The sequence below is a fragment of the Centroberyx affinis genome, unplaced genomic scaffold, assembly GCF_046629955.1.
Source record: "Centroberyx affinis isolate AG114_WGS23_722 - 3 ecotype Tasmania unplaced genomic scaffold, CSIRO-AGI_Caff_v1 ptg001449l_1, whole genome shotgun sequence".
Lineage (NCBI taxonomy): Eukaryota > Metazoa > Chordata > Actinopteri > Beryciformes > Berycidae > Centroberyx > Centroberyx affinis.
The window spans coordinates 159,321-174,795 of NW_027279923.1; the positions used below are offsets into that span (position 1 = coordinate 159,321).

The 15,475-nt window shown below is 43.7% G+C and overlaps 2 protein-coding genes across 4 annotated transcripts in view; both read right to left on the reverse strand.

The window, feature by feature from the left end:
• Positions 1-221: 221 nt before the first annotated feature.
• On the reverse strand, positions 222-3,960 carry LOC139650164 (tubulin beta-2A chain). Of its 2 annotated transcripts, XM_071526734.1 has the most exons (5): positions 3,904-3,960; positions 3,346-3,454; positions 2,992-3,000; positions 1,957-2,067; positions 222-1,306 (listed from the first exon to the last, which is right to left on the reverse strand). In XM_071526734.1, the coding sequence occupies exons 1-5, from the start codon at positions 3,958-3,960 to the stop codon at positions 222-224; spliced, it is 1,371 nt and encodes a 456-aa protein (XP_071382835.1). The 2 variants fall into 2 exon arrangements, with proteins under 2 accessions (XP_071382835.1, XP_071382836.1); XM_071526735.1 differs by lacking the exon at positions 2,992-3,000.
• A 904-nt stretch (positions 3,961-4,864) lies between these two features.
• LOC139650166 (solute carrier family 22 member 23-like) overlaps positions 4,865-15,475 on the reverse strand; it is a 37,657-nt gene continuing 27,046 nt past the window's right edge. For both annotated transcript variants that reach the window (XM_071526739.1, XM_071526738.1), the window contains 5 exons: positions 14,244-14,346; positions 13,127-13,362; positions 11,913-11,945; positions 10,595-10,718; positions 4,865-9,667 (listed from right to left, as the gene is read on the reverse strand). In XM_071526739.1, coding sequence (XP_071382840.1) covers positions 8,044-9,667; positions 10,595-10,718; positions 11,913-11,945; positions 13,127-13,362; positions 14,244-14,346 — 2,120 coding nt within the window. In that variant the 3' untranslated portion in view covers positions 4,865-8,043. The remainder of the gene's footprint in view (positions 9,668-10,594; positions 10,719-11,912; positions 11,946-13,126; positions 13,363-14,243; positions 14,347-15,475) is intronic.

The window sequence follows — 15,475 nt, forward strand, 5'->3', positions numbered from 1 at the left end:
CATCACTCATGGTCTTTTTCAGTATGAGCCACATTGATACGCAGTATAATTTAGGCTAAACAGCTATATTTCATCATGATCTGCACACTGCAATATATAGTTTAACATTTGCATATCTAGCATACTTCTTCTAATCTCTCTGCACCTTCCAACAACAATTATTGATTATTTCAAGTGATTGGTTCACATAGCACATAGAGCGGCACGGCTACGCTTTACAGTCAGTGGCGAACATCATGGCGGACATCTTCCTCATCTTCTAATTCATCCTCTTCATATTCTCCCATCTCATCAGCGGTGGCATCCTGATACTGCTGGTACTCAGACACCAGGTCGTTCATGTTGCTCTCAGCCTCGGTGAACTCCATCTCATCCATTCCCTCTCCAGTGTACCAGTGCAGGAAGGCCTTGCGGCGGAACATGGCGGTGAACTGCTCAGAGATCCTCCTGAACAGCTCCTGGATGGCCGTGCTGTTGCCAATGAAGGTGGCGGACATCTTGAGGCCGCGGGGAGGGATGTCGCAAACTGCGGTCTTGACGTTGTTGGGAATCCATTCTACAAAGTAGCTGCTGTTCTTGTTCTGCACACTCAACATCTGCTCATCCACTTCCTTCATGGACATGCGGCCGCGGAAGATGGCCGCCACTGTGAGGTACCGTCCGTGGCGAGGGTCACAGGCCGCCATCATGTTCTTGGCATCGAACATTTGCTGCGTCAGCTCTGGCACGGAGAGGGCACGGTACTGCTGACTGCCCCGGCTGGTGAGGGGCGCAAAGCCTGGCATGAAGAAATGCAAGCGGGGGAAGGGCACCATGTTGACGGCCAGTTTACGGAGGTCAGCGTTAAGCTGGCCGGGGAAGCGGAGACAGGTAGTCACTCCACTCATGGTGGCTGACACCAGGTGGTTAAGGTCTCCATAGGTGGGTGTGGTCAGCTTCAGGGTGCGGAAGCAGATATCGTAGAGGGCCTCGTTATCGATGCTGAAGGTCTCGTCTGTGTTTTCCACTAACTGGTGAACGGAGAGGGTGGCGTTGTAGGGCTCCACTACGGTGTCAGACACCTTGGGGGAAGGCATGACACTGAAGGTGTTCATGATGCGGTCGGGGTACTCCTCACGGATCTTGCTAATGAGTAGTGTACCCATGCCAGAGCCGGTGCCCCCGCCCAGTGAGTGGGTGAGCTGGAAGCCCTGGAGGCAGTCGCAGTTCTCGGACTCCTTCCTCACCACGTCCAGCACTGAGTCCACCAGCTCTGCTCCCTCAGTGTAGTGGCCCTTCGCCCAGTTATTTCCTGCTCCACTTTGACCTGTAAGATGCAGGTAGTATTTAAAGACACATAATTTTAGGCAAATACATTTAATTACTTATTATTTACCAACACACAGGGTTTGATGTTGCAATCCTTTGAGCCATAATCCAAGGTGAGTATTCATACAGAAGCCCAATTCTGACGTAAAAAGAGTGATGCACTGACCCACAAATAAATAAGAAAAACATACGATATGTTAGCTTCAATGAAAGAGACATTAATTCAATGAAAGAGACAATAATTGATTGTATGTATATTTTATCATGAGAAAACAAAGCAGTTGTTTCCAGAGCTCGCCCCTGTTTGTCTGTTCCATGGCAAGGAAAAATGGAGAGTCATCCTGGGGTGGATTTTATTGGCCTCTATAGCCTCAGTCCTTTTCAGCACTGCAGCAGTATCTCCTTGTAGACCACTTTTCGCTGAGTCACCATGAGAGCTGTCTCAGTCTGACACAGCTGCACATGGGCAATGCATCACATTACTGGCACAATGCTGAGAGGCTGCAGCAGCTTTACGCCAGGAATATGCATTGCTGTCAGGTGGAACTAAGCTCAGCCTTAGAGGACATGACAGGAGATGCTGACACACACTGATCTGTGCAGCTGGTTCAGGATGAACGGTGACATCACGATCACTTGTACACTCACCAAAGACAAAGTTGTCAGGTCTAAATAGCTGTCCGAATGGGCCGGAGCGAACTGAATCCATGGTACCCGGCTCCAGGTCCACCAGAATGGCACGGGGGACAAATTTATTACCTTTGGATGAAAGAGAGCAAAGGATAGAGGAATACAAAGAGGGAACGGATGGGTGGGTGGAGTAAGGCATTGACAGTCTCTAGAGTGTGCACTGGGTGAGCACAGTATCATAATGAACCATGAAAATAAACATGGTCACTACTTTTTAAAGCATTTGTACCTTTATATTAAACCTATCAAAAAGCAGAAAAGGGACATAAATATAACGTCACTGTTTGCTAAAGAAATTACTCTTTAAAGGATACTGACAGCCTCTCCATCATACTTGATGTTTGAAAAATCACATGGTGCCTTTTATTGTGTGTTGCCCTCCCATTTGCTCCACCCTCTCTCTGTGACCCTTCTTGCAAGCAGACTGCAGCAGCATGCTGCACTGCTTGTTCTAGAAGAGTGGGGCATTAAAAGTGCTGAGCTCTGCAGAAACCACTCAAACAAAGAGGTAATCTACCCACAGACATGCCTCTTTTTCTCTCATCACATCGGCTAAGGTCTTAATGTTGCTGGCTTCTGTAAAAATCTCTCAATCAGCTCTCTTAATTTTTAAAGAGAAATTGATTAGTGGGATGCTCAATCGATCCGCATGCAATAGTGACCCAGTAGTTGACAATGATGCCAGCTCGCAACAGGGAAAAAAAGGATCAATAATGCCTGCTGCTGACCACTGGAAATATAATAGACCTAGACATTGTAGGGAATATCCTATGTAGGCCTATGTGGGCTCCCTGTGTAGGCCTTTAGTTTAGAGATTTAGGCAGATGAGTGGGCACTTGAGTCTGACCGCTCAGTGGAGCTATGACGGACGACACTGGATGCATTTGCAAATGACCTTCAACATGACTTGCCAAATAAAATCAGACCAATGTATAGTGAGATGAGACCAAGGTACAGTGAGCTCTGGGTCGGCTATACAGAGACTGCAGATACCTGTGCTCCCTATGAGAGAGAGACAGAGAGAGAGATAGAGAGAGAGAGAGAGAGAGAGAGAGAGAGAGAGAGAGAGAGAGAGAGAGAGAGAGAGAGAGAGAGAGAGAGAGATGTATTTAGCAGGTTCCTGTCCTCATTTTTCCTGCACAGCGGGACCTACTTTTCCCTGGCAGCTAAATTAGTGACATGGGCATACTGTGCGATTCAAATTAGGTCTACAGCTTGCATAGCATAAGGTCATGCAAGGATATGAGCAATACAGAATAAAGCTGTTTGTAGCGGTTAGCATTGTTCAGATGCAAACTTGTGATCGGTTTAAGACAAAGATGTACAGATTTACACACAAACATTTACCTGATGCCTCATTGTAGTAGACATTTATCCGCTCCAGTTGCAGGTCACTGTCACCTTGGTAACTACCAGTGGGATCGATGCCATGTTCATCACTTATCACCTCCCAGAACTAAGATGGAACAAATATATCCATATGAACTTCCAAATGTCGGGTTCATATCATCATTTCAGCTCAAATAACAATAGAACGTGGCGTGGGAACTGTGCGTTACTGTAAGGCCTTATTTCAAATGCGCATCTGTTTGGTGACAAAATGACACGCAGCAGTGGGGCCACACCACTGCAGCCTTTGCCTCGTAGCAAAGCCCAGTCAGACCAGAACCGCACCCACATATGTAAACAAGTAACAGTTCGCAATCTCTCACAAACTTAGTTAACATAAACAGAGGGAGTAACTGTTTCAGTTACTCAGGTCTATAAACTGTCCAACACAAAAATCCCATGGGTATGAACAATTAATAACACGTGTCACGTTCCGCATCAAAACTACCGTCCAGTTAGCCTATGTTTTTTTTCCCCTTCCAAAATATCAACTCCATTAAATTATAAAGATCATACCTTCGCCCCAATCTGATTTCCACATTGTCCAGCCTGGATGTGAACGATTTCCCTCATGATGCGCTTTGGATGCGGGCAGAGAGCTTTCTGTCTCGACTTCACCGACGTCCAGTCTTCAGTCCCTTACCGCTGTATTTCTCAAAATCAGCACTTGCCTCATTCCTAGGACAAGCGTTGAGCCGGGGAGAGAGATAAACGTGCTGCTGGTTGGATGACGTTGTACCAGCGCAGCATCCCAGTATCCGTATCAGCCAATGGGAGCGCGCCGGTTTGATGCAGTGGACCAGAGGATGCCGCATCACCCGCTGTAGCCTGACATCACCCTGTCTCACACCAAATGCTGCCTTTTTCAGTGATGTGTGGCTGTTCCAAAGTCCAGACAATTGTTTTTACTGACATAAAATAGCAAATATATTACCAAGAAGATTGTATAACTTTATCTGCACTAGCCTTAATAACAGTCTGCAGATGTGCATGTGCCTGAATACATTTAATTCAAGACATTAGGGATGAGCTTTGTGAATATCATGTTTAGGATCAGCAGGATCAAGTACCTCTAAAAATCGTTTTGTTTCTCCAATCAGGGGAAATAAATATCATTTGATACTTTGAATCTGCATTTTACATATCGCTGTTGTCATGTGAAAACCTTGTAACTCCAATTTTTGGTGATTTTTATGTTCTAACTTCAATTGAAGGATCACATGTTCCTCTATGGGTTGAGAAAATTCTAGAACCCTTTGAAACCTGTTCAAACCCCATTGGGTAAACTCAAAAATACATGGTGGTCAAGCTAAGAAAAGAGGCTGTTTTTTAAGCTCCTGAAAAGTTGACATTTTGGAGCTATACGCATTCACCTGACAGTGATAATATGTGAGTATCTACTTGCTTGGAATCAATAAGTGTTCTGATAAAAATTAATGATACATTGACATCAATAGTTGATCAATAAATAGCGGTTTATTTTAACAACAGGTATGGCTTATGTACAAGTGCATTATTCATGTTAAAACAAAAAACAAAACAAAACAATCTGAAATTATAATGGTACAATCCATGGTTTTTACATTCATTCAAATCTCCCATCGAGAGATTCTGAGCCATACTGTAGAGAGAAGCAAGACCTGAAATGTGGACACTGGGGACTTAATGTCACTGAGACCTTTGCTTGCCAGGGTCAAAACGGTTTGCCAATCAATGCTATGATCTATGATCTATCATTTCATTTCATTTTGGTGTTTCCACACTTATTTACCAAGGCATAGCTAATGTGTTCGATAGTCTAATGTATTCAGTTTTAGTCATCTATCAGTTTTGCTTTTCCACCCATCATTATCCACTAGTCTACACTCTCGCTGGTGCTAATTTTGCTTTGGGTTGCTTTCACTGATGCTGTTTTGTATCCCAAACCAAGATAAACTGACTGCTGACTAGGCGGGGTGTGAGAGAGCTGCAAACGGGAGTGGAGACATCAAGTGGAAGCAACAGATCTGATAAAAGACACTGGTCGTATTGTGCTGTGTCACTGTCTTTACACTGGTGTTGCACGGGCTTGGGCCATTTGTACAATGTGCATATTGAGACAGAGAGAACAACATTCAAAGACACAGGGAGCCAGAGTGATGTGAAGCCACTGACCACTGCAGACAATTTCCTCTCTAGCATGTGGATGCAAGAATTCCTTATTTAATCCAGTGTCAACACCCTATTCCATAAAATAAATCATATGTGGGTCTATTGCAAAAGTGTGTTTAACCAGACTTGCTGTATCGTCTTTAAAATTCCACTACATTTTCCATTTTTTTTGTTTTACTTTTAAGGCAGCCAAGCTCTAACAAATCGGACGTCACATGATTGCAGGACATTGTGCTTTGAGACTTGGCATGGCGTGTCTTACACATGAAACGCTCATTACGCATATTTCTATAAATGGAAAACACGTTTTGTGATGATCCATTTATAATCAAGCTTCATTCAGAGCTTTCATACTTACATTGATTTGAGCTGTAGTGTGAGGATGTCATTCACAGGAAAACAACCAAAAAGCAGGTCTGCTCAATCATCAGATATCAAAGCATAGTGTAGCATTTGTCAGTGCACATTTTACTTGGATATAAACACGAGAGACTTTTTGGTGAGTAAAGCACCTGCGAGGTTCTCCACAAGCACAAGTGGTTGCACTAGAAAACAGTGAGAACAACAGCATATAATTGAAGTCTGCTGATGTCTGTCACCACTGAATGAGACCACATACGCTCTTAGATAACTGCTATTCCCTGGATAAATGACTTGCAATACAATATACTGTGAGAGACTGAGTTTTATCACATTTGAAATGACAAGACATCATTCAGTTGGCTCTAGAGTTTTACAGTACAGTAGTATTGTATTATTATGAAAATTGTTGTAAACAGTGGCCCATCTGTAATCATAGCTCTTTCTCTGGACAGGTATTACAATTACCTCCAATGCATGAAGTATGTAGCTACCATTGTCAAGTTAGACACAATTCTTAGTCAAGTATAATGCTGTCCACAGGTGGACGTGGGCTTTGGAAGAAAAAGCTCCTCATATATACGTATATTCTATATATTTATCAGAGACAATTTCTGTAAGCAAGAGTCTGTTAATTTAACAATGTTAATATGTTAAGACCTCGACAAAGAATAAAGCAAAGGATTGAACCTACATTTTAAAATGTCACTTTGACAAATGTATAAAATATTGCAGATTTTTTTTTTTTTAGGGTAAACTTAGTTGTATGTGCATGTATGAATCATGACATACAACAGCTGTTTACAAGATGATTTGAAAAACACACTGAAGGTTGGCAATGTTGTAATAATTTGTAATCAAATCAAACATTTTATCACCCATGGGTTCATTTCAAAAATAGCTTTTGTGTCTTTTTAAGGTTGCTATTTTGAACAGTTTGTTTTGTTGACAAGTTCACATTTTTCTTTTCATGCTTTGTCCCCAATGCAAAGCATAAGGTGCCACTAAACATTCACACAAATATTGTAAGAATGCCTTATAGCTTTGTACAATAAGGGCACGCCACGGGAGATTATGCTCAAAAAACTCAATCAAGCACAACAACAAAGTATGCATTTACTTACAATATCACATTTACAAAAACAATTGCATACCATAAATTTCATTGACTGGAACGATTGGAAAAATAAAATTGTTTCTTTCGACCAACAAAGTTTGGGCATCTCTCTTTCTTTTTCTCCAATTACATCGTTGTTCATACAATAAACCGCAGGTTGACGAATGTAACTCAGCAATTTCATTCATACGTTATCTTTCAATTTTAATATACCATCTGGCGACATCATTTTTGTCCCCTTCAAAATACCACACAAGTAGTATTTCTGAACTTTGGAGCCTCATCTGGTGCACTTTAATCCACATACAGTTCTATGACACAAGGGACAGCACTATCCAGAATTTTCCCCCAATCAGGTTTCATTCTAATACTGTAAATATTTATTCATACTTATCTTATTTGTTGGCACTACATCTACATTTAATTTTTGGTCAGAACTGTTTTTGGCGTGTTCAGAAAATTACTCCAATTCTGACTTTTTATCTCACTAAGGGCAAAACACTCCAAAACATTCACATTTTTTCCTCCATCTATGTAAGGCGATATTTCTATACAAATATGTTGGATGGACATTTCATTGGAGCAAAAGTACGAGTGATTTTTTTTTTCTTTTCTTAGCAACATTGCGTTTCACACCAGTCTTGGTGACATGTTTCAGTGATTGTGGGTAGAATTTAAGTCTCTTCAAAATGACAGACAGTGATTCTCATTGATTTACATGAAAGTAGTTTATAGGCTGGTGATGTCCAGTGACATTCAGCAGAGCAGAAGATACTGTCACATTGTCACAGACCAGCCTCCAGCACTCTCCCACTTGCATGGTCCCATTCATTGGCTAATCGCAGTAAGGGGACATTGAGAAACATGCAACACTGTAAGACATGTTTACTCAACTCCAGATGGGGGCAGTCTTTGTTAAGCGCCTGAGGCCTGAGCAGGACTGTTAGTGCCCCCATTACTCTTGTGGAATGGGCTGCTTCCTGCATCAGAGACCTCCAGTGATGCTTCATCCTGGTGGAAACATCGGATCAAGACGACGCCACTCCGTTGACAGTGTTGTTCTCTGTGCTGGTACAGTCCCTGATGGGAAGGACACCAGAGTCTATGGGGGAGGAGACGGTGCAGTCCAGTACAGAGGCGGGGGCCGCCTCCGTAGCGGCAGAGTCTGAAATGGCGGTCGGCACCGAGTCTATGACAAGTGAGGTGGCTGAATCCAGTGAGGGTTGAACAATGTCTGTGACAGTCAGAATGGTAGATTCTGGAGTGGAGGTGTGAACAATGTCTGTGACAGGGAGAATGGTAGAGGATGGCGTAGGGGGGTCAACAGTATCAATGACAGGGCGAGTGGGAGAATCCACTGGGGGTGTATGACCTGAGTCAATGGGTGGAGGAGGAGAGGGTGGAGGAGAAACAGTCACTTGGACAGGGGGAGTAGGGGGAGGAGGAGCAACATCACTAACACAGGGAGAGGTAGAGTCTAACTGTGGCGGTGGGGCAGAGTCTATGACAGAGGGTGTGGGAGAGTCTCTAGCAGCTAAAGGGGTGACGGGTGTAGATGCAGATTCATCTACTGATGGGGTTTCTAACTGAATGGGAATGCCAGAGTCTGTGCTAATGGAGGGCGGAGGGTCAATGGAGATGTTAAAGTCCGTCTCGGGAACCGGGGAGAGAGCAGGAGAGGGAGGGGCGCTGTCATGCACAGGTGGAGTTGGGGAGTCCACTAAAGGGGCAGGGGTCGCCTCCGGCAAAGGTGGAGTGGCCGAGTCGAAAATCGGGGTGATATCGTTAATGTCATCGGCCGGGGTGGTGGTGGGAGAGTCTAATGTGGAGCTAGGCGGGGGTTCAATGACAGGAGTGGTGCAGACCAACATGGAGGTAGGTACGGACTGAGGGACAGGGGCAGCGGAGGAGTCCGGTGAAGACGAGAGGTGCGTTTCGACGGCAGGGGGAGTGGTTGACTCTTTTGTAGGGGAGGGTGCAGTGTCATTCATCTGGGGAGCAGTAGAATCCGTGGCTGGCTGGATAGAATCCATGAGCGGTGCAGTGGAGTCTTCGGCATTGGCTAAAAGTGGGTCTGTGGCACATGGGGCTTTGTGTAAAGGAGTGGAAGACAGCAGATGCTCTTTACTGGCAAGTATGATGCACTCTTTATCCAGGGCAGTGATGGGGGCGCTGGATAAGGACGACACCGAGCGACCGTTGGGGTCTTTAGGCTCGGGCTTAATGGGGCGGAGCTCCGTGGAGGCGGGGACAGGTATATCTACGACCGACGGAGCGGTCAGATCGACAGCCGAGGAGGCCGTGGAGTCCATGGTGGACACTGCAGTGGCGGCTGCCTCGTGAAGTGGGGTGTCGTGCACCCTGGTGTAATCCCTGCTGCTCTCCGACTGGGCCAGCAGGAGGCGCTGCTCTCCAGGCTTCCTCGGGGGGAGAAGGGGTTGGCGGGTGTAGCTCTCGCCGTCTGCCAGGGTCTCAGGGAGGGGCTGATAGCGTGTCTCGGGCAGCAGTAGAATGCAGATGATGCAGATGAGTGTGCAGCACGCAAAGATAACATGGTGAAGGAAATAGCCCTTCTGATTGTGGAGCTCCATAATGGGGGCAGTCAGCATGCCGAAGCCTGCGCTGGCCAGGACCAGGCCCAGACCACCACCCCTAAGGCAAGAAACACAAGGTAATCACCATGTATGATTTAGTGATGACCTCTAAAGGCTTATATGTTCACAGTCTAAATGGTAACAATTTAATTTGCCTCAATGTTTACTCTAAATCACCCAAAAGAGAAGGGTGTGTCCTGCAATGATATTCAAATATACTATAATCAAGGTATGGTACAAACTATATGTTACACTTATGTAGCACAGCCAGCAACAATGATCTTTCATGGAAAGAGAAGCTCTCATTTACACCCTTTATGTGCTTATATATATTGATATGATATTGACATATCACTGCCATTTTATCACACAGCAGCAGAGAGTGCTGCAGTACCACGAAACACCCTCTTTTGCATGCAGTCCCATTCCTCTTCTGTCATCGCTTATGTTAACCACCAGAGGGTGCCCATCGGCCGCCCCATCTGCAGCACACCACTCCTTACATAACCCAAGATAATGAAAATACATTGCTGTGTCATATATCCTCAGAGGGAACGGCTAATTTGTAAAAGATGTGGATATACAATTACATATACACTGAACTGTGAGGGGCTGTGTTGTTTTCAACGGTTCAATGATCTCATGCAGCTAATCCATCTGCAGGGACATGTAATGTGGCGGTGGTTTCCCTCCATCCAACCTTGAATCTTAAACCTCTCGATTAGCGAATGACTGGATCATACGCTAATCAGGATAATAAAACATAATGTGTAAACAGAACACTTTCCGGCTTTGGTCACGACATCATTTACACTCCCAGTCACCTGATGGCTCTAACAATGATAACATTGATCATTTGAGTAACATTAAAGTATACAACGTAGAACAACAGTGAACACATTGTAGACTTAAAAGTTAAATTCCAAGCCCTGACTTCCGTGTGAAAAAACAAACATGTGTTTTACCGGTGTTTTGTTGGGTTTACCTGATGACAGTGGGTGTGATCTCAGCACAGAAGAAGATGCTCAGGTTGCTGACTGCGTGGGAGGAGAACATGCCGATGATAGAGAAGGCAATGGAGAAGTTCCTATTCAGCGTATCCGAGCGCTCTGCAGACAAAGCAAAAAACACAAACGTACACCACTTTTCACTCAGTGCTCTGCATAGTGATTATACAGGGAGAATACCAGGTGTAGCGTGTAATGTGTAATTATGAAGTGTCCAAAATAATCTGTTTTTTCAGAGGTCCATATTCTTTCTAAAAAGCACAACAAGAATTATGGATGTCAAGTTGGTGTTCCACCTGTAGTTTCATAGCATTTTTTAAGATTATTTTGTAGCATTTCTGCTTAATTAGAAAATATACAGTGGAGAGTGACAGGGGAAATGGGAGAAAAAGAGAGGATGCCTTCCAATGAAGGTTTTAACTGGTGAAAATTAAGGGTACCACATACTGTATCACCTCATTAAAGTTTTCCAAAACAAATAAACAATCATCCGATTCTATTAATATTGCCTCATGTAGGAATTCCACACTATCAAATGAAATATAATGATCATCTGAGCTAGTACTCCTGTGAATTGCTGTATTGCCACTTCTTTGCTAGTATTAGAATGTGAATGCATTGATGAGAAAACATACATGTAACCTACATAAATATGTGTTTATTTTGATCAGTTACTGTAGATTAGGCCTTTTTACACTATGACTGTCTGACCCTGCCAGCTCATTTAGACCCAGCATGGTTTGAATGCCCATTGGTATGAATGAGATATGTTGAAGTTGGCATAAAGAGGATCATAGGAGACTGCTGTGCGATCGGTTCTAATCTCTAATCCCTTGTCTGACTACAGGATGGCTCATTTTGCTGCCCAGAGGGGGATTAACGGGGAGAGAATAAAGGGATTGGTAAACAGAAGAACAGAGGAGGAAGATGGGTGCTGAGGGTCAATTAGACAGCTCCATAACAGAGAGGTTCATTCTCTTCGACACAAAGGGGAGAAATGAGTGAAAAGCTAGATGTAATTACACCAAGGACTTCATTAGGAGTCTCTCCAGGGTTTGTATACTCCTAATGAAATCTGTGTGCAGCGCATTTTTCGAAACTTGATCAAGATAGTGCAGCAAATTGAGTGGCTGAAGAGTCGATTCACAATTTCTAAAGGCTGATATAAATTATACCAGAATTACTTCTGACCAATAGTAATGAATTATTGATTATTTCTCAATTCATCTACCCGACTCTAAAACACTACAACAACACAATTATAAATAAACATATATCGATTATAAATTATCTTACCTATATTCAGCTGAACACTGTACTTCCCCAGCACTAGAGGATTAAAGAGATAAAAAAAAGTATGTATTAGTGAATCAGTGACATACAGTAGGAAAAAAACAAAAAAAACATACAAACATGTTGCGCAAAGCTTGTCAACACTCTGTTAAAACACAAACCACTTCAAACGGGAACATGAAACATGGACATAACCTTGATGTGTTGACTCAGGTTAAACATTAAGTCTAGCTCATTTGTAACTGAATGGACTGACTTGAGTACTGTTTTGATCATGTAGAGCACCCTCGCTACACAACAATGCAGTTTGAAAGTCCAGTGGTAAATGTTCTAAAAGCATAGTAATTCAGACATTGATCAACTGAAGAGTTTCTTTACAAAATGAGATATTCACCATTTAAATAAATAAATTTAAAAAAAGAACACCCACTCTCGCATATTGACTGCTGCTTAAGCATTATGGTTTAGTATTGAAGTTAGGACTCATCTTAAGACATCTGCTTGTAAATGTCAGACAGAATGTCAGGACAGAATCATTTATGTCTTTCAGATATTAGCAAATTAGCAGCTTTTCCAAAATGGATATATAACAATTTGGCATGAAACCCTTCAACTATTCCATTAGCTTAAGCAGTGTTCACATACACTCAAAACACTGACATGAAGTCTTTGCAGCATCTTTGTAAGAGATACTGGACTTGGACAGGCACAAATAAAGACAACTCTCTGATCTAAGGGCTGACAATGTATGCTACTCTTCCAATGCTGGTGGTGAAACAAAAAAGACTAAACTTATGTATGATCAGTATTTGATACTAAGTACTATTGACAAGTGTTAGACTGATATATTGGGCCGATATTGGCCTTTTATGAAATATCGGATATTGGCCAGTCATGTTGTCTCCAATATGATGGAGATTTCCCTGACCGTAGCTATATAAAAACAGTCTATAAAATGTGACATGAAGTTTTATTCACCCTGCCTTAAGGAGCTGCTAACCCTAAAACAACTTCATTAATATGGGTTTCAATGGAGAGTTTTAGTATCCCATGGCCTAAATGCTGTTTCAGACGCTTTTCCACGTTGAATATACGAAATATCGGCAAAATACAAAAACCCATATTGGCTGAACTTTTCTGTTGGGCACACGTGACTACAATCTGTACACAGGTACATGTGTGAGTGTGTGAGATCGCCTCGTTCATAAAGTACTCACAGTTGAGCAGGCCGAGCTGCAGCAGTGACGCCAGAGCGGTGATGATCATGAACATGAGGAGGCCGCCCCGCCGCCCCATCAGGCCCACTGCGGGGCACAGGGCCATGCAGGACGCCACAGCGATGCCCGCCATGGTGTAATAGTCAGCGTAGAAGTTATGAAACATGGTGGTTTCCTGGGCCTCGGGGTCCATCATGCTGCGGGCGAAGCAGTGGTGGATCCCATAGCCTGTTAGCCTGGATAAAGGACGTAAAGAGGGAGAAGGGTTTAGGAAGGAGAGAACATAGACAAATATCAGGGAATATCATGGAGAAGGGCAGATGGTACAGAAAATGTGGGAAGAAGATAATGGAGTGTGTAGGTTGAGAATGGAGAGAAAATGTGACAGCACAATGCATCATGGGAAGGGAAGAGATGAGGGAGAACAGGAAAAAGAAGAAGAAAGGAACAAAATGGGATACGCTAAGCGAAGAGATAAACAAGAACAGAGAAAGGGCATCCGAGCAAAGTGGGATAAAAGATGAAGAGCATGGGAGTGGACGGAAGATAGGAAGAGGGAAAATTCGAGGTTTATCGCTTTTTCTCTCATCTCAGCTTATCTCAAAAATGCACGCACACACCACAAACACACCCAAAAACACATACATACACACACACATGCACACGCCCTCTCTCCTGGTTGTCTAGTGTTTCATAAGGACACAGCTCATGCAAAATTCATGCCGAGTTAGGGAGTCAGGGACACCATGCTCTGAAGCAGAGCCAAATCTGTGTCTGCCTTAGCTAAAGATGAGGTCTAGGATGGAGAGAGGAGAGGAGAGATAGCACTTCACATGAACAGAGAGAGCAACACAAATATGGAGAGACAGACAGCGGCGAGGGCCACTGATCAATGGCGTATCGAGCTTCCAGGTCAATAGTGGCATCTTGACTGCACAAAATGGCGAGTCTGACTGGCATTGCCTCGCCAAACACACACGCACACATTCCTTTTTTTACTCTCTCTGTTTTCAGGTCCTCCCACGGACACAAGCACCTAGAGAGCGCATAATCGATAAAGATGCATATGCAATTTCCTAAGCACACACTCAATGACACATATACAGTACACACTTACGAGTTCACACAGAGGACGACAATGTTCTTCCACAGGTTCCTCGTCCCGACCATTTTGACAATGCATGTCTTTTTGGGTTTCTTTTGAAGAGCTCTTTGCAGTTCTGAAAAAAAACAAGGAACCCCAGTCAATATCGACACGTCAGTGGTGTTTTCAGGTCGAAGGAAAGGCAGACGGCGTTATGTGCTCTCTAAGGAGTCAAACAAGGACACTTGTGCCCGCAGAACATCCTCATGTATTTTTAATGACTTATCCAAGCACGTTTCATCCTATGTGACTAATCTTTTCCTACTATGCGAGACAGGTATGAGAGTGTCCAGGGGAACGTACTTGGGGAGGAACAGGGGATGAATGGAGGAGGACAACGCCCGTGATACGGCACACAGCACACGGCACACAGTGGATGTTTTGGTATCAGACTGCGGGTTGCCACAGGAACAAACCTCCGCATTCTGACTGTGTGTGTTCATGTTGACGCAGGCATGTGACGGCATACCACAGCACTGCTTCAAGTTTATCTCTGGCTATATCATTGAGGCTTTCCACTGATCCTCTGGCCAAGCAGAAAGCCTACATTATCAGACTAACCCTACCAACATCTATTCTAATCAGCCACTTTCCAGAGCTTACATCCTCAGCGGTTACAGACACACAGATATTTGTCATGCCACAGTTTTGCTTCTGATATGTCAGCAATGTACAATAAATGCAGATTAATCGTCAGTGGACGCATTCACACAAACGTAGTATGGAGAGCCGAGTACTTGAATATATGTATACTACTACTCAATGCTGCATCAGCACACAGTCTCTGGGTTCTAAAAAAATTCAATTTCACATAGAGTGGTTTGATTAGATTTTTTTTTGCCTGCAGAGCCACTGCTTTTTGCAAGTATATTGATAACTGTGCAATGGCATGTCAAAGATGGCAAATGTATACTACAGTAAACAGTGTTGTTAAACCTGATAGAACTTAAAATGGATGCAATCTACTATGACGTTTGATAACAACATGGTTAACTCTGCTCTCTGCTTTCAGGAGTCTGGCAGCTCTTATGCATGTAGCCACTAACAGCTGAACCTGGGTCAAAGTGGCTGACCTGTGTCCATCTGCTGTCAGTACACCATGTGTCAGCGCTTGTCCACCCACCCAAGGCAATAATGAAATTAATGAAAGTCCCAGAGTGCCATAGTGTATGTTTAGCACCCGCTGCTACCTCAGGAGTGGCCTG

Bases quoted from the DNA above. Each gene is read 5' to 3' on its own strand.
- LOC139650164 (XM_071526734.1), bottom strand. From the start codon at position 3,960: ATGAGGGAAATCGTTCACATCCAGGCTGGACAATGTGGAAATCAGATT. The intron at 3,455-3,903 runs GTATGATCTTTA...GTTCCATCTTAG, and splicing joins GAAATCAGATTGGGGCGAAG to TTCTGGGAGGTGATAAGTGA. The intron at 1,307-1,956 runs GTGAGTGTACAA...TGCATCTTACAG, and splicing joins ACCTGACAACTTTGTCTTTG to GTCAAAGTGGAGCAGGAAAT.